Consider the following 26481-nt stretch of genomic DNA (forward strand, 5'->3'; position numbering starts at 1 on the left):
TAATGAGCATATATATATATATATATATATATATATATATATATATATATATATATATATATATATATATATATACTGTAGAAACCTCATTAGAGATTTTAAATATTCATATATATTTCTATTTTAACGTATTGTACATCAGCAGCTGATCTGTTTAGCAGTATGTAATGTTTGCTCATTATGCATTGATGAAAGTTATTATGCAAGGGTTAATGTAGAGTCAGTCTATCATTATTGCAAAATAAACCCTGACGGGGTGATCAGGACCACAATGCGACATGTAGGGGGTCTTATATCACCCTGAACGTGTTTACTTTGTGATAATTACCATCTGGCTGTATGGTATTTTATGTAAATGGACATTTGAGTTGTAATTATTTTATTATGTGAGAAGAAAGACACCTCAGAGTGATGTGAGAGACATAAAACTAGCACAGCGAATTGGTTGCCTGAGACAACAGTCAATTATAGTTGAATGGTTCTTATGGTACAATATTTGATGGCAGAATGCAGCGATTGACCAATCAGAATTAAGTATTCCACAGAGCAGTGTACTAAAAAGTAATACATCCTTTTTGGCACAGGTTGTTTTCACTAACTCCACCCATCATTGCTCAGGTATTTTACTTTTAGTATAATAGAATATGCCTTCTTTTTAGACTTTGTTAGAATAGCATCTGTAACTATTTGCATTTTGTGTAAATAAGATTCTGTCTTGGTGCAAACAGTACCTTTTTTAAACCCTTGTTGTCTTCAACTCATTTTTACCCATTTTTATTAAAGAATGTATAAATACCATTTTTAGGATTGAAGACTTTGTGATATATTTGTCATGAATTATCTACAAAAAGCACATTTTCAGTAAGTTTTCGCAAGAATGCATTAAATAAAGGGACAGTAAAGATTTTAACATTTGTTACAGTACAATATTTTTTTTCAAATAAATGCTGTTCTTTTGAATGCTCTATTCATCACTGAATCCTGAAGACTCATGGTTTTCAAAAAAATATTAAATAGCACAAATGTTGATAATAATAAGAAATGTTTCTTGAGCAGCAAATCAGCATATGAGAATTATTACACTGAAGACTGGAGTTATGATGCTGAAAATTCAGCTTTGCATCACAGGAATAATTTACATTTTAATAAATTACATTTTAGTAATTTTGATCAAATAAATGCAGCCTTGGTCTGCTAAAACATTAAAAAGTCTTACCGACCCAAAGTGTTTGAACTGTCATGTTCATTTAGTGAAAATAGCCTCTGCCTAAAAAGTATTACGAAGACTTGCCTATATCAGTATCAGCCATTCTTTGCAGTTTTATTTTGTGCATCCAGCATGAATTAGAATTAGAATTTAGAGTCAAATTGGAGTGCAGTGTCAGAAAAGTGTAGAGGATGAAAATTTCACCCTGACAGCCAGGCCCCTAATTGTGTGAGTGGCTGTACAGGAGATGCATTGAGCTCTGATGTGATTCTTTGTTTGTAATGCGTTGCTACATCACATGCATAAGTGCTGAGCTCAGGGGGTGTTTGGGCCGTGCTGACCCTGCAGGCTCCTGCCCCATAATGTCTTGAGTCATTCTGTTTTTCTGAGTTGCTTTGCACAAAATGACAAGGAGCAATTATGCAGAATTAGAGGGTGTTTTTGGAAAGAAAAAAGTGATATAGAGGAAACAAGGCTGCATATTAAACGAGTGTGGCTCTGCTGGGGTTAGAGGGGTTATGCCATTCAGCCAGAGTAGCTGAAATCATTCATGTGTTACAGAGGGCTTGAGTGTTCATGGCTTTGTGCATATTTATGACTTAATTTGCAACGTTCGCATGCATGCCTTTGCTTTTTTGTGTGTTTGCATGTTCATTTAAAGTCAACATAAACTCAGAATTGATCCTGTTTACTTTTATTGTGCATGATTCATCAGTGGACATCATTTTTGTGAAGAAACAAAAAAAAAACATTAACTTATTTTATTCAACCAGTTGCCAAGAAAGCATTCTTTATTTTAATATTGATGTTCCAAAATAACAATGAAATAATAAGACAGTATATACATATTAAAAGAAAACAATGTATGAATAAAAAAAATACTAATCCTAAATACTTAAAAAATAATCCTGTCTCACATTTTTTTCTGTAGAATATGTTTACTTTTTATCACATAAAATGGGTTGCACATGGCATTTCAAGTTGACTTTAAGGATATCTTTATATGTTTTTCTCAGGTATCTTCTTTCTTTCCTTCTGTCTTATCTCTATTTCTCTGGGCAACTTCCAAATTGCATTTTGCACATTTGAAGGGCACTGCAGAAAAAAGACACTCTAGTGGGCCCTCCCACAAGGCCGTTAGAGAAGCGTACATGCAAAGAAAGTCGTTTTGTCCTTTATGATCCCATGATCCTAAATTGCGCACTTAGTTTTAAAGATATAGTTGCTGAATATACTCACCCTCAGGCCATCCAAGATGTAGATGAGTGTTTCTTCATCTGAACAGATTTGAAGAAATGTAGCATTATCTCACTTGCTCACCAATGGATCCTCTGCAGTGAATGGGTGCCGTCAGAGTGCCGAGTCCAAACAGCTGATAAAAACATCACAATAATCCACAAGTAATCCACACCACTCCCGTCCATGAGTTAATATCTTGTGGATCAAAGAGCTGTGAGTTTGTAATAAATCCATCAAGGCATTATAATAGCCAAAATATGAATCTATAATAATGCTTCTTTCAATGAAAAAGTCCATCCCCTGTTGTTGTCCTCTCACATGAAAATCCACCAACATATTTGTTTAGAACTGTTTTGGGCCATTTTAGCTTGTAAACAGTGCTTGATCTGTGCATATTTCTCTACAGATTCAGATGAGATGTCTTTTTCACTGGAGAAGCAATTTTATGGACAGAGGACTTATTATTTCACTCAAGGCCTACATGGGAGATACTCTTTCTTTTGTGTTCTTTCTGTACATATTTTATGTTCATTTTTGTTTTTATCAAGCACCACATGAAGAGGAAATATTTTACACAAAAGTTTGTTTTGCTGCAGCAATCTTAACATCTACAAGTATCATTTTTGCTGCTATGTTATCAAGGTAACATTCATGTTCATAATGAGTGGCAGTGATGTATGTCATATACTGGTTTTTTCAATATCCACTTATAAGACGTACAGTACTTGAAATGTTCTGCCCTTGGAAATGAGGCGGCTGTTGTGATGCTCACTTTCCAATGGAATTCGCCCTCCCTCTTTCTTACCATCCTTTTTGTGTGTCTGTCTGTCTGTGTGCTCACTAACACTTGTGCATTGTGTGTATGTGGTTGTGTAGGCATGTGTGTGTGTCTAATCTGTGTGTGTGTCTGTGCCCGCAGCCTTGTGTCTCTTAGCCTGGGGCAGCTGCCGCAGATTTCATGCCCCTGTTTCCTGCACCATATAATCTAGTCTGACAGCGGAGAGGAGTTTGCATGGGAGTTGTTTACTTATATGAGTGTGTATTGAGTTGAAATGTGTCTGTGTGTGTATGTGCATATGTTTACTTCTGTGTATGATTATGTATAAGTGTCCATTTGCGTGTGATTGCATTTAGGGTGTATGTGTGTAAGAGAGAGAGCGTGTGTATCCTTTCAAAATGACTCTTTTTACGGTGGACTGAATGTTACTGTGTTACAGTGTCAGCAGAGGCAGTTTTCGGCAGATTTGTGACAGCTATTCTTAGGTGGAGAAGGGTATAGATATGCTTCTAGAAAAGTGTAATGGCTGTTATTGTGAGGTCTAGCAGGAAATTAGGTAGATTGTATGATTACCAAGTGAAGGAGATGGTTCATAATTCAGAGGATGTGGAATAAAAGGGTTGTGCTTCCTAACAAAACAGTGAAAGAGGAAATTTAGTTGCAGATGCTGACCTATATGGGTTTTTCAATGGCTGATGCTGATCTAGAAAGCAGGGCAGTCAGTGTATTGCTGATATATTCATTATATGTTTAAACCCTACAGCTTACAGTATCATATTAGATCTGTGAATTTATAAGGCCTCCAAATTATCAAAAGAATAAAATATTTGCTGAAAACCTGTTGTTTGTAAGTAAAAGCCCTTTTCGTATCATTCTAGACATGTAGCACATGTTTGCTATAAAATCTATAATGATTTTTAGAAAGTAAATGCCAGAATAACCATTATATTTTTAGTAATATTTAAAGATAAACAGTTACTGGACTGAAGCAACTTGGGTTGACTTGATTATCCATACAGTGGGCTCTATCATACACCCGACATGGTGCAATGCGGCGCCAGGCGCGACGCAAGTGTTTTTTGCTAGTTTCAGCCCGACGTAGTAATCATTTTCATGTCCTGCGCCACGTTGTTTAAAGGGGTCATATGATGCCATTTCAAGTTTTCCTTTCTCTTTGGAGTGTTACAAGCTGTTCGTGCATAGATAAGATCCCTAAAGTTGCAAAGACTAAAGTCTCAAACCCAAAGAGATATTCGTCCACGCCCTCCTAAAATGCCTTGTTTAAATACGCCCCCACATGTCTACATCACTGTGTGGGAAGATTTGCATAACACCGCCCAAGTGTTCACGCCAAGAAAGAAGGCGTAACTTTGATTCTCACTATAGTATTGTTGCTGCCGCCGCCATGTCGTGGAGACGCTATGTGTTTCGTTGTGAAAGCGAAACTACTTTGTTTGGCCTTCCAAAAGAGGACACAACAAGAAATCAGTGGTTAAGTTGTATTTACTACACTGTTCCAGAACAGTTCAACCCAAATATTCAGATGTGTGGAGCGCATTTTACGGAGGACTGTTTCCTGAATCTGGGAGAGTAGCCATTGCCGGCTGTTCTTACTCACAGCCTGTAAGTACGTTTTCATATTTAAAGAATTTGCCACTGACGATTCAAACGCGAGTTTTGAGCAGTGTAGAGTAGCGCTTGTTGTTTGTCGTTTCTCCAATCCCAAATGCAGACATGGTTTTATGTTTACGTGGTGCGATGCAACGCAACATGTAAAAAGACAGTATAAGTCATTATAATCAGTAATTATGTCCCCACTGGATGCAACAAATGCCTCCTTTGTAATGGGTTTTATTGGTTTCTTCTCGTCGCGCCGGGACACGGCATCACAGTATGGTAAGGGGCGTAACATTTCCATCACATGCTTGATAGCACTGGATAGCTGGCCAATCAGCGTACACTCTGCTTATTACACAAAAAAGGACGCACAGCAGCACACAAACATGCCAAATATAAAAAATTAAAGGATTGCAATGTAAAGGATTATTATTGTGTAGGCTACATAAATATAAAAATGCCTACATGTCATAATGGATAGTCATTGCATGTATCAGAATTACTACCTATTTGCTCGCGCATGAGCAGCTCCGTTTCATCTCTGGATACGCGTTCTGTCTTTGCGCTTGCAAATTCTGCCGTGTAAATAGCAAATCCACCATGGCACAAGCGCAACTGGCTCTTAAAGGGAATGGGAGATGAGACTCTGGTTTATTGCACGTTATGCCCAAAACACACCCATTACTCATTAAGAGAATAGGGACAACCCTTTTAGACCATGCGCCGGGCGCACCGACCGTTTTTCTTGTCATTAAACTAGCAAAAGTGGATTTGGACACGCCCCAAGTGCACTTGCGCCGTGCGCTTTAGACCATGCGCTTAGATCATTAAAATAGGGCCCAGTATCTTTTAGAAAAAATTATGTTAAAATGTATCAAATATTCTACGTCAGGCTTTTATCAGGCTTTTTTCCCCCTCAATAATCATTGTACTGTATGTTTCATAGGACAATAAAACATAATACAGAGTTTTGGTCATAAAACTAAACTAAGTGACAACAGATATTTATATGCTTTTTATGGAGTCTGCTGTATACAGTTATACAATGTCATTGATTTACACTACAACCTGTCAAGAGTTTAATCTTAATGTTTGGACATATAAATATCAGCAACAGCACCAAATTTCATAAATTTGAGGTGTTTTTTCCTCCTCAAGTACGATCTCCTTAACTATGTGAGTTATAAAGCCTGATGTACCAAATATGATACAAAGCATAAAACACATATGCAAACAGTTTTTTCTGACTGTTATTTGACATAACAGGCATAGATAGTAATGAAGCAAATGAGATGTACAGAAGATTGACTCAAAATACACAAACTTCTATAGTGTGGTCAGGACATTGTCAAGGGGTCTTGTATCACCCTAAAGGAGTTTAGTTTGTGCTGAAGACCAGCTGACTGTAAATGATTTCACTTATTACATGCCTGCTTACCAAATAAATAAGGGGACATGAAATATTGATTTGAGTTTTATTATTTTATTATGTGAGAAGAGAAAAATGAAACTAGCACAGCTATGTAGGAAATTGGTTGCTTGTAATATCTGGAGAAAGCTATCCATTAGTGACATGTGGCCAAGTATGGTGACCCATACTCGGAATTAGTGCTTTGCATTTACCCATCCAAAGTGCACACACACAGCAGTGAACACACACCGGGAGCAGTGGGCAGCCATTTATGCTGCGGCGCCCGGGGAGTTGGGGGTTCAGTGCCTTGCTCAAGGGCACCTCAGTCTTGGTATTGAAGGTGGGAGAGAGCGCTGTACATTCACTCCCCCCACCTACAATCCCTGCCGGTACGAGACTTGAACCCACAAACTTTGGGTTATGAGTCTGACTATCTAACCATTAGGCCACGACTTCCCCTTAGCAAATTAGCATGGCTAAAATACAAGTCTATTTCATAGCTTTCCAAAAAGTAAAACTGGTAAAACAACTATATTGTATTGAAATATTATCAATATGTATGTTGCTGGCAACAGTTTTCTATTATTTATTTATTTTTTGTCAGAATACACCGCTTATTTTGAATTGCTGTCATTCTAACCAGCCAAACCTATTTTGTCATGATTGATCAATCAGAATTAAATATTCTAAACATTTTATGACTCCTCTGTTGGCAAACTTTCTAAACTTTTCATTGCAGCTATTCATAAATCCAGTCGACATATGCGTGTATGTCACAGATTGCAATAGGACTGAATCTGTGCATGTTGCAATTTATAACAACATTGCATTGCGTTTGTTTAACAGAATTGTCGTATTCATGCAAAGATGAATACTGATTAGCAAATGCATCATGGAGTGGCAAAACCACAGCAACAGACGGAGCAGAAAGCACAGAGTGCAGTGTTTCGTAGGCTTGAGTCCAAAAAACGTGTGCAAACAGAGTGTGTTTATGTCGTTTATATGTGCGTTCACATGCTTCGCACCTGCAACTTTCCTATATTCAGCCCTCCCAGCGTGCAGGGGATTCAGACAGAGCCAGGTTCTGACCCGTTAATGGAGTTAGCATATGCAGCACGCTGAATCCCTGCCAGGCATTAATACAGATCACTCACGAGAGCCCCTAAACACGCTGGCCATTTGTCTTCACTAGTGAACTGCTGAGAGGTTCAAATTTGCTATAGTCTCGAGAGCCCACTGCTTTGGCATGTCATGCGCTGTGGAGGTATTCACAGAGATGGATATGAATAGGAATCAAAGAGAACAAGAGTGCGAATACTTAGCGTAGCTGGGGAGAAGTGCTTGAGTGGGTGGGCCGCTTGTGAACTCTGTCCGGTTACAAACCACTGAGTCATGCTGTCATGTCATTTATAGTGCCTGTGAAAACATAATGCTCTTGCAGGAACCAGGAAGTTCCCAAGGAAGAGTCATTAGAGGCCTTCACGGATGTTTTCTCGACATGTGGTTTTCTCTGTCAGCTTTTATTTAGCTTCTCTGCATGAGCGTAGATTTGGTTAAAGATAACATGCAATTAAAATCAAACCTGTTTACTTTATTAAGGATAAAAACATCTGTCATCGTTTACTCACCCTCATGTCCTTCCAAACCTATAAAGAAGATATTTTGAAGAATGCTGGTAACCAAACAGTTACCTTTGACTTCCATTGAATGAAGGGGAAAACCCATTTCTCAAAATATTCTTTTGTGTTTCATAGAAGAACGTAGGTCACACAGGTTTGGATTGACTTGAGACAAATCATGACAGAATTTCCATACTTCAGATTTTTAATGCATGTTCCCGGTCTATTGTGAATAGTGCATTTTATAACAACAAGAACAAAATAGTCTTTGATCTACATACCTTCCTCTGACATAATTTTTCGGACAAAAAGCCAAATAGCTATTTCGATTGATTTAAATTGATGCCACAGGAAGTGAAATTTGACAGGAAGAGGAATTTCTGAATTGCACTTTACAGAAATTCAACACAGGTAATTAATTTATTAATTGCATCAAATGTTATTTAATAAATTTAAATAAAATGCATTTATGAAATTATAATAAAATATCTAAATTACAGTAAATACAAATATATTTCATTTATCATCTATTTCATCTCTATTCATTTATTTCTATTTAGCATTCTATCTATCCTTCTATCGATCCTTCTATTGTTTTATCATTCTGTTTGTAAGGCTTTTAAACCTTCATGCTTTTTTAATTCAAACAGTGCGTTTTCAGTCAAACAAGTTATGAGTTTGGGTTCATTTTAATCTACAATTTAAATTCAAATTGCAATTCTGCATTGTGTTTGGTACTTCAACTTGAATTCAAATTCAGTAATTTAACTGGAATTAAAAAGACGGTCCGAATTCAGCTTTCAATGTTGCACAACCCTGATGTGCAGACGTAGAATTAAGAGTAAAATGCTTGCTACAATCACATGGTTTCTTAAAATTGTATTTTCTGCAAAATTCTGACAATTTTACATTGCAGTTTCCCCAGCTGGTTTATAACGTGAACTCTTATTCTACAAAGTTTTTTCTCGCTGCCATTGCCTTAGGCTTGTTTACTGAGGCATTATTTTCCTGTTCTTTCATCTTCTTTATTTTTCTAGTTTCTGAAATGCTGCTTTGAAACAAATTGTATTATTATAAGCTATACAATTATATTGAAAGAAATTCATATTTTAGTGAACACCAAAAAGAAAGTGAATTCCCTTCCAAATGTGCAAGCTTCTTTGTCTGTGATTTTTTTTCTTCTTCCTTTTTTGATGGCACGTCTCTCTCTGTCTTAATCTCTACCTCCCCTCGGTTTCTTGTGGGTAATAGCATTGTCACTGCACAGTCATCATTACCCAGAGACAGGATGAAGGAGGGAACGAGCGACGGAGCGGTGCGGAGGAATGAGGCGATAGTTTTCAGCCAGCCGTTGTATCTAGGGAAGGGGCCGTCTCGGTGAGATCGGCTGCGACAGGGTCAGAGCAAACACGGCGTCTCATCCAAGAGCCGTCTCCCCCGTTCCTCCTGCTCGCTTTCCACTCACGTCCGCCTCCGTTTGCTCACGCCTGCACTGTTAGAGGCCACTAAATATCTGACACACTGGAGAATTGGCAATCCTTTGAGAGTCTGTACCCTTTTCAACCTCTCCCCTCTTCTTTTTATTGAATACATTTATGAAGCGGAGCTCGTGGCACAGCGGGTCGCCTGATTTGATTCTGCTTCGCCTTATCCGTGGGGAGGAGGGCATCCAAATTCAGCTCCGTGGGTCCTCAAAGGGGCCTGTGTGACACAGCGGTGTGTGCCTTTATTCATAATTGAGAGAAATACATTAGTCGAGTGCCAGCGTGGGGTGTTTTTTGTAATTGAAGTGGCAAGGTGTTAGCAAAAAAGAAAACACCCTTACTCTCAGCGGAGTGATGCTAGGAAATCTATCTAACTTGTTATCTGTCATTGCAGGCTGTGATTTTATAAAGCCTTGCACTGATACGGTTTTGTTTCTTATTATATAATTATATTCACAAATCAAATTTTTTTATTGTTAGCATGATTGTTTTGCATTCGGCCCTTGTGATGAAAGGCTAATTTAGTTTTTTGGTTTTTGTTGTTGTTGTTATTGTTTTTTTAGTTTTGCACCTGTTCAGTTGTGCATAATCACTGAATAATTAACTGAAAGCTCATGATTCGTTGTCAACAAACCTCAAACAGCACTTCAAAAGTCACAGAAAAAGAGCTTTACAAACCAAACTGATGAGAGACTATACTTTTTCTTTTCATTTTTTCTCAAACTTGCTTGAGATGACATACAATTCTTGGGAATTAAATCTCATTAAGTCTTCAAATGATGATGATTATTTCTTTATGCAGTCTCAGGCATTTTTACAAGAACAAAGGGTGTTTTACTGTATATTATTATTATCTACCTTATTATATAAAGATAATCCATTATGCAGGATTTTGAAGTAAGCATTATGAAAAGTTCAGTTGCTATTTGAGTTCTCTTTCGATTGTTAGCATGATTGTTTTGCATTCGGCCCTTGTGATGAAAGGCTAATTTAGTTTTTTGGTTTTTGTTGTTGTTGTTATTGTTGTTTTAGTTTTGCACCTGTTCAGTTGTGCATAATCACTGAATAATTAACTGAAAGCTCATGATTCGTTGTCAACAAACCTCAAACAGCACTTCAAAAGTCACAGAAAAAGAGCTTTACAAACCAAACTGATGAGAGACTATACTTTTTCTTTTCATTTTTTCTCAAACTTGCTTGAGATGACATACAATTCTTGGGAATTAAATCTCATTAAGTCTTCAAATGATGATGATTATTTCTTTATGCAGTCTCAGGCATTTTTACAAGAACAAAGGGTGTTTTACTGTATATTATTATTATCTACCTTATTATATAAAGATAATCCATTATGCAGGATTTTGAAGTAAGCATTATGAAAAGTTCAGTTGCTATTTGAGTTCTCTTTCGAGTTACTAAAATAGAAATTCACAAGTCATAAATGTTTATAGTGAGACATTTGTAACATGAAACTTCTAAATAAGATGATTTCTCCAGGAAAAATAAAGCAATAGTTGTCTCATCTTGTTCCAAATCTGTTGTACATATTTTCTTTTGTGGAACACAAAAGAAGAATGAAGAACTTTGGTAACCATTTTTGGTTACCATTGATTTCAAATTCATGGAAAAACACTGAGAAATTTCTTAAAATATCTAAAAAAAAAACACAACAACAAAAAAAGCAAGACTTGTATGTTTAATATAACTTTGTCTTACTGCACTGGTAGATTTCTTTCACTTGTTTATGCATAAATCACATGGAAAACCTGCCAAGGTTGGAGACGTAATGCAATATATTTTGATTGTTATTGATAAAATGCTTTGAATGTCAAATACAAGCCCTAAATATATTCATTGTTGCTTTAACAGATATTTAAATTCTTGTCAAGTCACTCATTAAGTCAAATAAATCATACAAACTTTGTATATCAGGACAAAAAGCATTTATCTGCGATGTCAAAACACCGGTTTGATTGAAAAGCTCTGAACACATCCATGCGTTTAAATTATGTATTTGGTGCTCAAGAGATTGTTACGAGTAATTGCCTTATCAAAGCTGCCTCTAATCAATATCAAAATGTTTCCGTTTATTTCCGAGCTGAGAGAATGAGCGCAGCACAACACTGGCAATTACATCTAAATGTGCCATTTCTGTTTGTCGACAGATACAGATTGCCTTGTTAAGGTTTAAGTGAATTAAACACGCGTTCTGTTCTTTGAGTTTTCTTAGCACGCATCGTTTCTTGATTTCATAAAACTCTCCTCCTCCGCCGCCTCTCCCTCTTGTAATGATTCTTTTATGTTTTTGGCATCCTCTCTTTCGCGTTAGAAACCCCTCTCAGCCAGCCGCCCCGTCACTTAGACCACGTTTAGGCCATTTTCCATCTGAAGGATTGCCAGGGTTTCTTTGAACTATCGTTTTTGTATCCCACATGCAGCACTTCACATTTCCCTGAGGAATATTTCGGAGATGTTTGCTGCGGGTCTATCAGGCCGTGATCAGAGTATGTCTCATATTGTCCTTCTTCTTTGAGGCCCCCGCTACCGTTTTGGATTTTATTTGAAGACGTATTAGCATACCATGACTAGAGACTACGCTCTTCTACTACAGGATAACCAAAAGGATGAAAAATTTATTTGAAACATCTTCCAAAGAAGGTGCTCTCAATAATGCATTTGTAGTGATTGAGACCGTGATATTTCAAAGAATTTGAATACCAAGAGATGAACGAATGCAGCTGCGATGGGAATCTAGATTTTTTTTTCTTTAAAGACTCTTTATAGTTCATGCATGTATATGAATCTGTTAATTTATTCATTTCTTTATTCATTCTATTAACACTCTTTGTCATGGGAGCCCTGCATCGAGCAGAGAACAAAAGAAAAAACACATGAAAGCCAGATAAACACTCTCACTCCATTGTGACCTGGGCTCCCACAGGCGGCTTGAAAAGCGCATATCGCACCATCTAGCTTCTTTTGAAATTAATTTCATTGAGATGCTTGATAAAGCCTGAGAAATGTCTCCTAACTATTCGCTGACTCGCGTTTAGCAGTCATTTTCAAAGGCTACTCCATCAATATACGCTATATTACCCATCAGGTTCGTCCCTGCAGTTTGCCAGTGATTTATAATTGCCTTAATTGCTCCTCTCGCAGCCACTGGAGGAGATTAATCAATCCTTAAATTCAAAATCCAGCCGAGGCCAGTCGGAGAAACGGCCCTCGCCGCCTCCCGCAAAAGGGCACGTATCGCTTTTAATTCGTAGCCGTGCCTGCTGTTACCGTGAAAATGGAGACTAACGTGAGTGTGTTAATGCACGTCTCCCACGGTTACAAAATCACTAACCGTTGCCTAAACGGCATGAGGTTGAACGTCCGCACTCTTCCAAATGCCTTCCTTAGGATTGTCTCACATATCAAGTGTCTGAGGAGCATATGTACAGTAGAACTGCAGAGAAATTTAATTGCAATGCCTAGCATTGTGCTATCGCGTAGTAAATTGCATATATGAAAATATTGCTCATTATTAGTTCATAATACCTAATGAATTAACTAATTGAGCCTTATGTGTCACCACATTAGCATTTTACATTATGCAATACTAATCTGATCGTTATGTTATATATTTTTAAATTTTTTAAAGTACTAGATCAACCAAAAATGGAAATTATGTCATTATTTACTCACACACATGTTGTTTCAGACCTGTATGACCCGTAGAAAGAAATATTGAAAAAGTATGGGTTTTTGTCCATACAGTGAAAGTCAGTGAGGACCCTGTTGATGTTCATTGTATGGGGTCGAAACAAAAATTAATTTCTTCTTTTGTGTCCTTCAGAAGAAAGAAGGTCATGCCGGTTTAGAACGATTATAGAAAGATTACAGAATTTTCACTTTCTGTTGAACTATTGCTATAAGAAGTAATTGTATGATTAACATTTTGTAATGAATTTATATGTTTTCTATACAGGGCCATTCAAAAGTCTGTAATTGTTTAGTGTTTTTGAAAGAAGGCTCTTGTGCTCACTAAGGCTGCGTTTATTTGATCAGTACAAATACAGTGCAAACAGTAATATTGTGAAATATTATTACAAATTAAATGAACTGTTTTCTATTTTAATATATTTTGTAATGAAGCCAGCAGAAAAAACAATCCTCACACGGTCAAATGCAGGGCAAAACCTCCTCAAAAAATCTTTATTATAATGCTTAATCAGAGGCCGATATGTTTTCTATACAGGGCCATTCAAAAGTCTGTAATTGTTTAGTGTTTTTGAAAGAAGGCTCTTGTGCTCACTAAGGCTGCTTTTATTTGATCAGTACAAATACAGTGCAAACAGTAATATTGTGAAATATTATTACAAATTAAATGAACTGTTTTCTATTTTAATATATTTTGTAATGAAGCCAGCAGAAAAAACAATCCTCACACGGTCAAATGCAGGGCAAAACCTCCTCAAAAAATCTTTATTATAATGCTTAATCAGAGGCCGTAAAAAAGTGCAAAGTGCAAAAGTTGCTCTTTTTTACGGCCTCTGATTAAGATCTACGCACCGGACTAACTTTGTGACTTGATATTGGACATCTGGCGCTGCTCCTCTTCTGTGACTTTGTTTAGGAAAACTGACATGCACGGATTATTTGCATATCCAGTGAAACAGAAAGCAGATGTTGAAACAGGCTCGTGAGGTTCTGATCAAATCTGTCCGTCAATTAAATGTGAGTAATGCAGCATTTTTTCTAACCACAACAATTGTTACCTGCGTTGGTGGTATAGTGGTGAGCATAGCTGCCTTCCAAGCAGTTGACCCGGGTTCGTTTCCCGGCCAACGCATTTTCCTTCAGGGGAAGTCGTGGCGACATCTGGCGCTGCTCCTCTTCTGTGACCATATATTTTGCAATGAAATTTATTCCTGTGATGCAAAGCTGAATTTTCAGCATTGTTCTTCAGTGTCACATGGTCCTTTAGAAAATCATTCTAATATGCTGATTTGCTGCTCAAGATGCATTTCTCATTATCATTGTTAAAAACAGTTTTTTTCAATTGCTAACAAGCGTTTACCAATACTTAAAGTACTTTTTCTAAACTCGTAACACAGCAACACACCTACATCACACAATTAGCCAAATAGTTAATTTTCTGGCCAAAACCGCATTTTGTTAAATAAATACAAACTCTACATTTCAAAATGCTGAATACCTTTTTCTATATATACTAACTCTATCAAAACACAGCAAACCTGATTCAAAATCGAGTCATTCGGTCAAAACATTAGCACTAGTTTCTATCCAACAGAAAAATATAGTCAATCATAGCACAGTGACTGTCAAAATACTAACAGTTGATGGCTTTACAAAAACTGCATTACTTGTCATGTTTCAGTTCTACCTGCATATAATAGACAATATAAAAATCCATAGTTTTTTTGTAATTTAGCCTTCAGTTTACCTTCAACTGAAACCCATTTTACATTTGTAAGTGTTGAATGTGTTCATTCTTGACAACATACTATCTAAAACTGAATGAGCCATTACTTTATAGAATGTACAATAGAAAAAGAAATAGGGTTCCCTATGCAGAAATTCAACTGGAACCTTTATTGAAATTGCTCTCCAGTGGGTGGGGGTTGGATGTGGATGGTGCCCCCCATGGTAGCTGATGCCAGAGACCAACAAAAATTCCAACAACACAGCAACACACCTACATCACACAATTAGCCAAATAGTTAATTTTCTGGCCAAAACCGCATTTTGTTAAATAAATACAAACTCTACATTTCAAAATGCTGAATACCTTTTTCTATATATACTAACTCTATCAAAACACAGCAAACCTGATTCAAAATCGAGTCATTCGGTCAAAACATTAGCACTAGTTTCTATCCAACAGAAAAATATAGTCAATCATAGCACAGTGACTGTCAAAATACTAACAGTTGATGGCTTTACAAAAACTGCATTACTTGTCATGTTTCAGTTCTACCTGCATATAATAGACAATATAAAAATCCATAGTTTTTTTGTAATTTAGCCTTCAGTTTACCTTCAACTGAAACCCATTTTACATTTGTAAGTGTTGAATGTGTTCATTCTTGACAACATACTATCTAAAACTGAATGAGCCATTACTTTATAGAATGTACAATAGAAAAAGAAATAGGGTTCCCTATGCAGAAATTCAACTGGAACCTTTATTGAAATTGCTCTCCAGTGGGTGGGGGTTGGATGTGGATGGTGCCCCCCATGGTAGCTGATGCCAGAGACCAACAAAAATTCCAACATACATGGCCTCTGGTTACTATGCAAACTTGTTTCCGTCACAGAATAAAACAGTAAAAACAGTAACTGTGACCTTTATATCTCATAATTCGGACTTCTATTATTGTAATTGCAAGTTTACGTCTTGCAATTCAGAATTTATCAGAATTGTGAGACACTGTAAATTCACAATAGCAAGACAAAAGACAGAATTCTGAGATAAAGTCACAATTACCCTTACCCTTTATATTCCATGGCAGAAATAAGCTTGTTCCACATGTGGAGGAAAACAAACAAATAAACAAACATAAAAATGCACAGTCCAACGCACATTCTCACTTCTCTCACATACCTCTTCTCCCTTTTTTCTGATCCAACTACTTCTCTACCTCCTACAACTATTCCTCTCCCAGGCATTATTTTTTCTCTTTCTGATTCTGTGTTGTTCTGCATCCACAAAACCAATTCAAAGAGGTCTTTTTTTACTCTATGTTGTTGATGTAATGGAAAGAGCTTCAACACTGGACTACTCCTCCAACTGAGCCTGGAATCAGCTATTTCTAAATATTTCAGTGATCTTTTACTTAAAAATTCTTATCAGTCGTTACAATATTTTATACAGAGAGATTTTTTCAATACCTTTGAGCTGCTGTTGTTGCAGAAGTAGAAGCTTTATGCTATATTTAAGGTTTGGAACATTAGGTCTTCATTTCTGACATGCTGTGTTTAAGCTTTTGTAAATGAGACTAAAAACATCCATGATTTTGTTTTTGGGTAAGCTTGTATGAAAAGAAGATGTAAGCATTTTAGAAACATGGTAATTGACTGCATATTGTGTGAAAACAACATGAATTATGTTAATGGTATGGTCACAACAGACGGATGTTGTGCTAATTGTGTTTAGAGTTTTGAAAGTGTGACTAGAGATTGGACAAAAGGATGTTAGCAATTGAAAAAAATCTGTAATATTTTAGTTGAAATAAAGATGCTTTTTTCAGGATTCTTCGATGAATCAAAAGAACAATTTGATTTGAAATCAAAATCTTTTGTATCACTATAAATGTCTTTACTGTCACTTTTGATCAGTGTAATGCATCCTTGCTTAATAAAAGCATTAATTTAACAATAAAATTAAAAATGTAATATTAATTTAAACTGGCTGTAAACTCTTATTATGGGGGCAGAAAGAAAGATGTGCAACAGAATGTGTGAAACATGCCTTGTCGTTTCCTTCATTCCATCTAGTTCCATCGCTAGTGTATTTTTTGCCAGGATGGGATTGGGGCAGTTTGTAAAAGATAACAGAGCTGTATTTACTCTTTCAGAGAGTAAATAGTGTTGCTGTTAATAATATTGTTTCCATTAAGCACTTTTTACCTCCTGCGATGCTAGCACCTGGAGCAGTAGCATCATTTGCGCTAATGATAGCTAATCCGCTCAATTAGCAAAGTACTCATTTGTAATCTGGGCCTCTCTGCTAGGAGGCAAGTTTACATACTCTTCATCTTCCTCTTGCAGACTAATACCCTACGACATTCACAGTACTGTGGCGGCACACAATCCCCTGTGGTAATGCGCTAACAGAGGAGCTGTTTCAGCCGATTGTTTGCAGACACAAGAAATGTCTCCACGTCCCTGTCGCTCGCTCTCTCACTCACTCTCATTCTGCCTCCTTCCTACTTTACCACAGGAGACTGCATTCACCTTTTTAGACCATTAATTAGCATGACCAGTTAATAGTGGCTCCTACAATGGCTGCCTCAGCAGTTTTTCCTTAGAGTTGGTGTCACCAAATCAATATCAAGTTGTGCATAAAGCACTAGAGAAACTCAGCCGTAAGAAGCAGGCCTGTGCGGTTGCTTTTCTTAGCGATTTTTCTGTTAGAAGCAAGCCATCCCTGCACCAATATGCATAACGTGGTGTGATTTTGTTTTCTGTGCTTTATGATCGTCGCATTCATGTTTAGATAGTATGATATGACACCAGTGAGATCAGATTTTGGTCACGACTGACAGCATCGACAAGAGGTTTCAATTTTTAAAAGTGCAAAAATTGTGTTTCATAAGTAAAAATCCCATTGCTTTTCTCCGTAGCGGAATTGATTGTGAACTATAACTTATAAACCTTTGAAGACAGACCTACTTTGAGTTACAAGGTTATCAGTAGATGGTATTTGCTTTTGTTAAAACCAACAGCCTGCATTAATTCAATGTATTTTTCTTAAATAAATGTGTAGAATTCCAAGTGAAAAACTACATTACCCATGATTCTGCAGAGAATCTCTACCAATCAGAGAATCTCAACCAGCAAGCTGAGCCAAAAGAACCTCCCACCATTTTATGAATACTATGTATTTAGACACACTATTGTTTTGGCATAATATACAGTATAGTAGGGAAGTATTCAATTTCGAACACTACAATAGAGTCACTTTCCTTACGCTCTAAATCTAATATTTGAATGCATATTTTGCAATAGACTCAACATATATGGGCTCTGTTATCATCATCTTTAAATAAATAGTTTTGTATTTCTCCACTGTTTTTAGTTTGTCATTCGCAATGTCGCATGGCTTTGTAGTTATTTCCCCTCAATAAACAATTAAGTTCACAATATTTACAAATATATTTTCGTTTCAAATTTGGGTAACACTGTCGATTAGAGAACACTATTCACTATTAACTAGTTCCTTATTACTAGCATATTGGCTGTTTATTATTTATAAAGCACATATTAGTGCTATATTCTATAATGACCATATTCTAGATCCATTAACGATAAAAAATGATAAAAACCACAAACAACTACCGTACTTACTATAAACACACAGCAAATTAGGAGTTTATTGAGGGAAAACTCTTAGTTAATATGTGTTCCCTAATCTAAAGGTTTTCCAAAATTTCTAATGTTGTGATTCTCTTCCTAGCCGGTTGGTTTGGTTCATGGCTTATAGTTCTCAAAAGAAGACCCAAAGGGAAAAATTAATGGGAAAGAATAGTTCCTAAACCTAGGCTGCTGAAAAAGTGGACAGGCACTGTTGTGCTCTATTGTATCAGCCATAGAGCCAAATTAGCATTTGTTGGCAATGTTCTGCATGGAAAAAAAATGAAATTGGACTGTTGGGAGTCTAATGTGGCTGGCCGAAAAAAGGGATTTTGTGGAGTAACCAAGGTAATTTCTTTTTGTTTTATTATTTATTTGAGCTTCAGAACAATATTATAAAGAGGAAACACAACCGTTGCAGAACAATAAACAAAATTAACTGACAAATGCATAAAAAAACAATAAATTATGGAAGTATTATTGTAAAAACAAATACATTAAAAAATAATACATTAAAAAAGCACAATCGTAATGTCCTGTAGGGATCTTAATGAACAAAGTATTTATCTTGCATATCATGCAGACAGGCTAATTCTACCAATTGCATTTTTTAGTTCTTCAACAAACACTGGAGGACTGTGGCTCAAACTTTCAGACACTTCATCTGGGGCTGAGATTCATCGCCAAGGCAATTAACCCGCTGTCGATCATGTCACAGCAACCAATCAAAGATAATTCCCAAAGTTAGTCTCAGACTGCAAAACTGTGGCAAAAACCACAGTACAGTAGCGCACACTGAGCTTACGTGATAACGCTCTCAGAATTCCCCTCACATCTCCAGGAGAGAGAAGAATGTGTCTAGGATCTTGAAAAAGAGAAATTGGAAAAAATCAAATCAAAAAGCTTGCAGCTAGTTAGTTGCAGGATTGTCTTGTTTGCTTTCGCTGTTCTTGTTGTTTTCATTTAACAATGCAGCATGAGTGCTTAGCATTTAGATGACAAGACATGTTTGAGGAGAGGTGCAGCAGATCAGATGCACTGCGTGAAGGGTTTCACAGATAGCGCCAGACTTCCAGGGCGGAGAGGCATACGGGCAGGCGGGCACTGGAGAAAGCAGCTCTACCCATAGAATCACGGGCACTGTCAGCACCATTGTGAATGACACAGTGACGAGCCAATCAGCACGGGTGCCAACGAGCAGCTTAGAGAGCCTTCTGCATGCCAATGAGTGTAGCGGGTCCAAGAACCACGAGCTTGCCAATGAAGGACTCAAAGTCTTGAGGGGTTAAGAGGTTTTTATAAACATTGAATGAGCACGTGGAAAGTTGGAAGTTTCTTCAACTTGATCTGAGAGTAAAGACTTCAAAAAAGGCCCTGTGAAGTGCAGAATACAGGGCTGGCTAATTTGAGGATCTTTGAGAATATAAACCAGACAGCAGAGGACAAGCAGTGCTGGGCAGTGACTAACTAAAACAGACACACTATTAACCATACTGTATCTTTTAGTAGGAACTATTATTTATTCATTTATTTAATTTAGGATGGTCTATTGTGGGTCATACTCAAACATAGACTTCAGCAAAATTGATTAATTATGTTGATTTATTTATTAAAGGACCCCTATTTTGTGTTATGAAAGGTTCATATTTTGGTTTTGGGAGTCGCCAACAACAGGTTGACATGCATGCAAGGTCAAAAAACACTTTCATTGTCTTATAATATGCATTTATTTTTACCTTACTTGCTCAACGACTCCAAAATGACTCGCTCAACGATTAACCAACCAAGTGATGGTGGTCAACGGTGAACCAAGTTTTCACGTTTTCCCGGGTCTGCGCAGTGTGCGGACAATATGCTAATGTTTCATGTTGACATCAACATGAAACGGCTTGGGATTTGTTTTAAAAACTACTCATTTTAATGATTCAGAGTCGACTCTCTCTTTTGAGAGACAATAACTTTATACACAGTGCACTTTCAGATTTAAAACTTTGCAGGATGTTTTCATTCACTTAGAGCTGTGTTACACACTGCATGAAAGGTAATTTTCAAAAATCCATAATAGGGCACTTTAACATGTTGAGATTGATACCAAGCATAAAGGACTACTCGTTTTTAGTTTTATTATTTTATTTTACGGAAGGGTTTTTATCCTCTTTTCCTTTTATGGAAGTTTCTTCAACTTGATCTGAGAGTAAAGACTTCAAAAAAAGCCCTGTGAATTGCAGAATACAGGGCTGGCTAATTTGAGGAGCTTTGAGAATATAAACCAGACAGCAGAGGACAAGCAGTGCTGGGCAGTGACTAACTAAAACAGACACACTATTAACCATACTGTATCTTTTAGTAGGAACTATTATTTATTCATTTATTTAATTTAGGATGGTCTATTGTGGGTCATACTCAAACATAGACTTCAGCAAAATTGATTAATTATGTTGATTTATTTATTAAAGGACCCCTATTTTGTGTTATGAAAGGTTCATATTTTGGTTTTGGGAGTCGCCAACAACAGGTTGACATGCATGCAAGGTCAAAAAACACTTTCATTGTCTTATAATATGCGTTTTATTTTACGGAAGGGTTTTTATCCTCTTTTCCTTTTATTTGTTCGTTTTATTCTTTTATTTTTCTCAAATTAATTTTAATGTATAATCTTATTTCATTTTAACTAATTTATTATCTTTCCATTGTTTACTAACATTTATTGTTTTTTTTATATTTGTATTTCTTGTGAAACTTTTTAAGATTACTATTTAAAAAAATAATAATTTCCTGCAAAACACTTTGAATTACCAGTGTATGAAATGTGCTATATAAATTTGCCTTGCCTATAATCTCAAAGCACATACCACTGATCAGTCTCAATAACATAATAAATTAATACAAAAATAATAAACAATTAAAGGAACCAACATGTTTCAATTAATCATTATTTTAAAAAATGGTGGAAAATCACAATTTGCACATTTAAACGGCCTCTTTTTCTCTGAACTTTAACCTTGGGAACATTTTCCACACAGTCTCTTAGTTTTAGTTTAGTGTTTTGCATTGCAATACTTATTTTGTATTTTGAAAAAAAAACATTTGTTTCAGGTTATTGACAAATAAAAATGGACAAAAAAATGTGCAAAACGTAGTTATAGTTGAATCTATTTCAAATTATTTAATAAACGGTTAGGTTATAGAATGATGTTTTTTATAGTGTTTCTCAACCATTTGAAATCTTTTGCATGACTGTAAAGTCAAGGGATGTATTTTTCATGTTATTTAGTAGAATTTAGTTATATAACACGGGTCTAATGAAATATCTGACCACTATTTCCTTTCTTCTTCTTTTTTTACAGCCTCTGCCCAAGGAGCCATCCTAAAGGATTCAGATTGCCGTGAGGAGGTGAGTGGTGCTTCAGTAAGATTATCTCTTATCTTGCTCTGTTTGCTTTTCCTAAGTAAGCCATCATTGTCTCTAAATCTAATATGCAAAGACGGTGATCGTCCAGCGAGTGGGTCCGTAGCAAAACACGGCGACCGACAAGAGTGCTGTCACAGCGTTGGCTTTAAAGCAACATGACAGATACAGAGCACAGGTACAGAGGTGAAATAAGGCAGAGCAGAAATCGAGTGGAAATCTTATCATTTATCCAGCCAGTTGTGCCCCGCCGGTGCTGATGAAGTTGTGTTAAGAGTGACGCACCTGATCAGTGGAAGGGCTAAAGCTGGATTAGAGGGCAGCTGGGGGCGCCGGTTTTGCCGCGGATCGAGAGATGAAGGGAGAAGATGATGTTGCGGGACGTGAGCTGAAACCTAAAATCCCTCGTGTTCTGCCTCAGTAGTGATTGCAGATGGCGCGATGGTAGCAAAGAAGGAGATACGGTTATATTTAACAAGATATATTTACATGCCAGCTGTTGTTTGTCTTTCCGTCATGCTTCTAGCGATTCCCAGTGAGTGTACATGGCTTGGGAAAGACTGTAGTTTTGCAGTGCAGAAGGATAATATGCGTACAGGAATTTGCATAAATGTATGTTAATCCTTGAGGCAATTAGCACCTGTCGGTTTCTCAGCAATAGCTTTCCGGTCTTTTCATTACATGGCAAAATAATATGCTGAATATTGTTCTAAAACCGCCACCAACATCATTTTTCCTGTATTAAAAAGTGTCCTTTGGGAAACAATGCCTTTTCATGTCAGTGTTATTCCAACAGTCAGAGCTATATTTGAATTGCACATGCCTTTATTTCTTTGAAAAGCACTTTATTAAAAAGCTAGTCATGAGGGAAGACTTTTTATTGAAAAGCTCCATTATAAAAGGGTCCAGAGTGAGCACTTAAGGAACATCTCAGAGGGAAGCTGTTGTGTAAGACTTCTGGGGAGCATTGTAGGCTTTGTGGCTCCGCGGTGGTTCTAGGAAATGAAATCCTGGATGGCGGTTCTGGTTCATGCCAGTGTTATCAACATTTCCAGCATGTTGCGTCCTCTACCCTCAAAAGAACGCCGCGTGTATCGTAGACAATCACGGAGAGATGGAGAAACGGCAAAGAGGGATCGCCATAAATATTTACTTGGAGAGGAACTGGAATGTACGAAATTGTGTTCTGATTACATTGACGTGCATTAAAAATTGATTTGAGTAATTTGGGGGAATGTCTGATTTACAAATCCCAATAGCTTTTTTCTCTAACTCAAGGGTTTCCAAATTTACTGCTGTAAAAAATCAGATAATTGCATAATGTTTTCAATTCACCTATTTAATTATGGCTGATGTTACTGTGTTTTGATAATTGACTGAATACTTAGCTTAGTGGAGATGAATACGCAGTTGACACGCTAAACACTAAAAGCCTGTTCCCTTTATGAAAATTATTTTTGGAAAAGAGATTTATCCTATATAATGATGTTTAACTGTCTTAAAAAAAATAGTACTTTAACTGTTCAAAAAAGTATCACAGCCCAGTTTCAGAAAATGTTTGGAGATTTTAACTTTTATGTTTTCTATAGATAGTAAAATCATGAAAAATGTAAAAAAAAAAAAAAAAAAAGAAATTCACTTTAGAGGGAATTAATTTAATTTACTGCTGTAAAAAATCAGATAATTGCATAATGTTTTCAATTCACCTATTTAATTATGGCTGATGTTACTGTGTTTTGATAATTGACTGAATACTTAGCTTAGTGGAGATGAATACGCAGTTGACACGCTAAACACTAAAAGCCTGTTCCCTTTATGAAAATTATTTTTGGAAAAGAGATTTATCCTATATAATGATGTTTAACTGTCTTAAAAAAATAGTACTTTAACTGTTCAAAAAAGTATCACAGCCCAGTTTCAGAAAATGTTTGGAGATTTTAACTTTTATGTTTTCTGTAGATAGTAAAATCATGAAAAATGTAAAAAAAAAAAAAAAAAAAAAAAAGACTTTAGAGTGAATTAATTTTTTATGCTCTTCTATAAACTTTTCTTTAGCTAAAACATGGCACTTGCAATGCCAGGGTCATGGGTTCTTTTCCCCGACATTGTGTGAATTGATTATATGTATGCAGTATCTGGAATGCATTAATTCAATGTAAGCCACTATGCTAAATGCATAAAAGTGTCTTCAGTATTAATGATGTGTACTGTAAAAATTGCTTGTGAACTATAGTGATCACACAAATTGCTGATGCAGAATCTAATTCATTTTCTAGAATTTGTTTATTAAGTCAAACTTGTCTAAAAGAAAATATATGATGTTCTACTTCAATCAAAAGATCCTTCATACTGTGCACTTACAGTAAGAGTATATTTTCATTATGTATTATATAAGTTGCCAAGGGTGGGATTGTTCACCTAACTTTTCTGAACTTTTAGAACTTTTTTCAGTTGTAAATGCCTGCTCATTAGGATATTTTTCAGTGTTTTACCCACCGTAAATGAATAGGTAACTATGGTAGCCAGGTTTTTCTTTTGCTCTAAACCATATCCTTTTATGCCTCTATACTTCTGTATACCATCATTAAATGATTGTGCATTTCTAGAATCTTTCTGTGGAAAAATTGTCACAGAGGGCTGTATGCTTATCGAGAGCCAAACTTTTTCTGAATATCAGGGTCTTTAAACCTTAAAGAGGCAAATATCCACACATTCTGACAGGAAAGAGATTAAAGACACTTTTATTCAACCAGAAACTTGTATGTAAGCATAGAAAAATATTTCTACTTGAAGAAGTAGACTTTTGTTGTTTTAAGACTCAAATTTCTTAAAACTAATTTAATTGGGACTCGAGTCTAAATCTCAGACTCAAGTTCACTTTAAAAATAACTTGGCAGCCATTACTTTAACTCATCCAATTAATTTAACAAATTTAACTTAATTTATGAAGTTATGTGATATTCAACTTTTTTAAAGTCAGTTTAATATCATTTAAGTTGAAATGACTTGTGCAGCCATGCTTAAAATATTAAGGCAGCAACTGAACGTTTTAATTGCAATACGTGGAATTTTTCTTTTTTTACAGTGTTTGTAATTTTTGTTTATTAAGTATTTTCTATGAACTGGCTTAACCGTTCACAGATTCTTCAGCGAATCATTGTCAATCAACTCGCTGGTCAAAAAGTGTTCGAACCCTGAACAGTGAGAGTGTGAGATTTTCTATGCAGAATATCACAACTACTACAGCAACAAAGCACAAAAGAGAGCTTAATTATACACTTTGATTAAAACAGAGCAGAGAACTGTACTAAAGCATGATTGTATTTAAAATAACTGAATATCTTAGCAGGACACCAGCTCGGAGGAAACAATGCTGATTAGTGCACAGGCGATGTACATTTACATATTCCATTTTATTTCTCTAAATGCAAATTAACACTCAGACAGACAACGGGTGGCATAATTCTCCCTTTAAAAACTTAATGGTGCCGCAAGACGAACGCAACCACGTCGAAAGGCCCGCGTGTAACAAAATAATCATGTCACTAAGACTTTCGTGCGAAAGAACAGAGGCATTCACCCTCTGCCATTTACATTTTTCAAAAGCATGTGCCTTTCAAAGCAGCCGCTCTTCAGAACGCTGTCATATAAAAATCATCATTCGCTAAGTAAACACAAACAAAAGAGCCACAAAATCAACAAACATGAAAAGGCGAGGCAGGGAAAGGTAATGCAGGTCGTTTTTTCTTGCCTTTGATCAGCCACAAAATGCATTTCCCTAATGTCCCCGCCGATGGTTTTCTCTTTGTGTGTGCACAGGTTTGCTGACATTCACAGGAGCGACGCCAAACAGGAATCATCCATCAGCCCCCACACATTTGTGTCCATCCTCTCATTTCGGCGCTAAAGATATCAGCTGCCCCTCTCCCCGTCACCCTCCAACAGGAAATGGAATCCGTGCGCCATGCTTGCAGTCAGTCAAGCGTCTCTACAGTTACATGCAGGTCATCGAGTCCCAGCGGCCGTCATCGTCTCACAGCTGGGAACACGCAACATTTTCAATCAAACCTTGACATAATTGAACTGTTTAAGTTTTTATCTCAAAATGCATTAGCTAGGAGAACACTTCACTCACTTTCCATCCAGTTAAACCGTCAGAGGAGACTGTTCGTGTACCTTTCAGACTAAGATTACGTAAGTTCTTCGCGAAGAGCGGCGAGGCTGTTGCGTAAGAACCATTTCGAAGGACCCCAACTGCGTCTTCAGAGCAAGGACATGTCGTCGATGAAAGGCCAAGGATGTGCATAGACCTATAAAATCAGCCCCCACACATTTGTGTCCATCCTCTCATTTCGGCGCTAAAGATATCAGCTGCCCCTCTCCCCGTCACCCTCCAACAGGAAATGGAATCCGTGCGCCATGCTTGCAGTCAGTCAAGCGTCTCTACAGTTACATGCAGGTCATCGAGTCCCAGCGGCCGTCATCGTCTCACAGCTGGGAACACGCAACATTTTCAATCAAACCTTGACATAATTGAACTGTTTAAGTTTTTATCTCAAAATGCATTAGCTAGGAGAACACTTCACTCGCTTTCCATCCAGTTAAACCGTCAGAGGAGACTGTTCGTGTACCT

At 36.7% G+C, this 26481-nt stretch overlaps 1 protein-coding gene and 1 non-coding gene across 2 annotated transcripts in view; both read left to right on the top strand.

The window, feature by feature from the left end:
• The window catches only part of tafa5l (TAFA chemokine like family member 5, like), a 48271-nt gene extending 22119 nt beyond the window's left edge, over positions 1-26152 (top strand). The window contains exons 4-5 of the mRNA XM_016290400.1: positions 21787-21833; positions 25668-26152. Coding sequence (XP_016145886.1) covers positions 21787-21810 — 24 coding nt within the window. The 3' untranslated portion in view covers positions 21811-21833; positions 25668-26152. The remainder of the gene's footprint in view (positions 1-21786; positions 21834-25667) is intronic.
• trnag-ucc (transfer RNA glycine (anticodon UCC)) lies at positions 14121-14192 on the top strand. Its single transcript has one exon. It is a non-coding gene; the product is annotated as a tRNA-Gly (tRNA).
• Positions 26153-26481: the final 329 nt, after the last annotated feature.

Source organism: Sinocyclocheilus grahami, unplaced genomic scaffold (genome assembly GCF_001515645.1).
Source record: "Sinocyclocheilus grahami isolate Dianchi unplaced genomic scaffold, SAMN03320097.WGS_v1.1 scaffold259.1, whole genome shotgun sequence".
Lineage (NCBI taxonomy): Eukaryota > Metazoa > Chordata > Actinopteri > Cypriniformes > Cyprinidae > Sinocyclocheilus > Sinocyclocheilus grahami.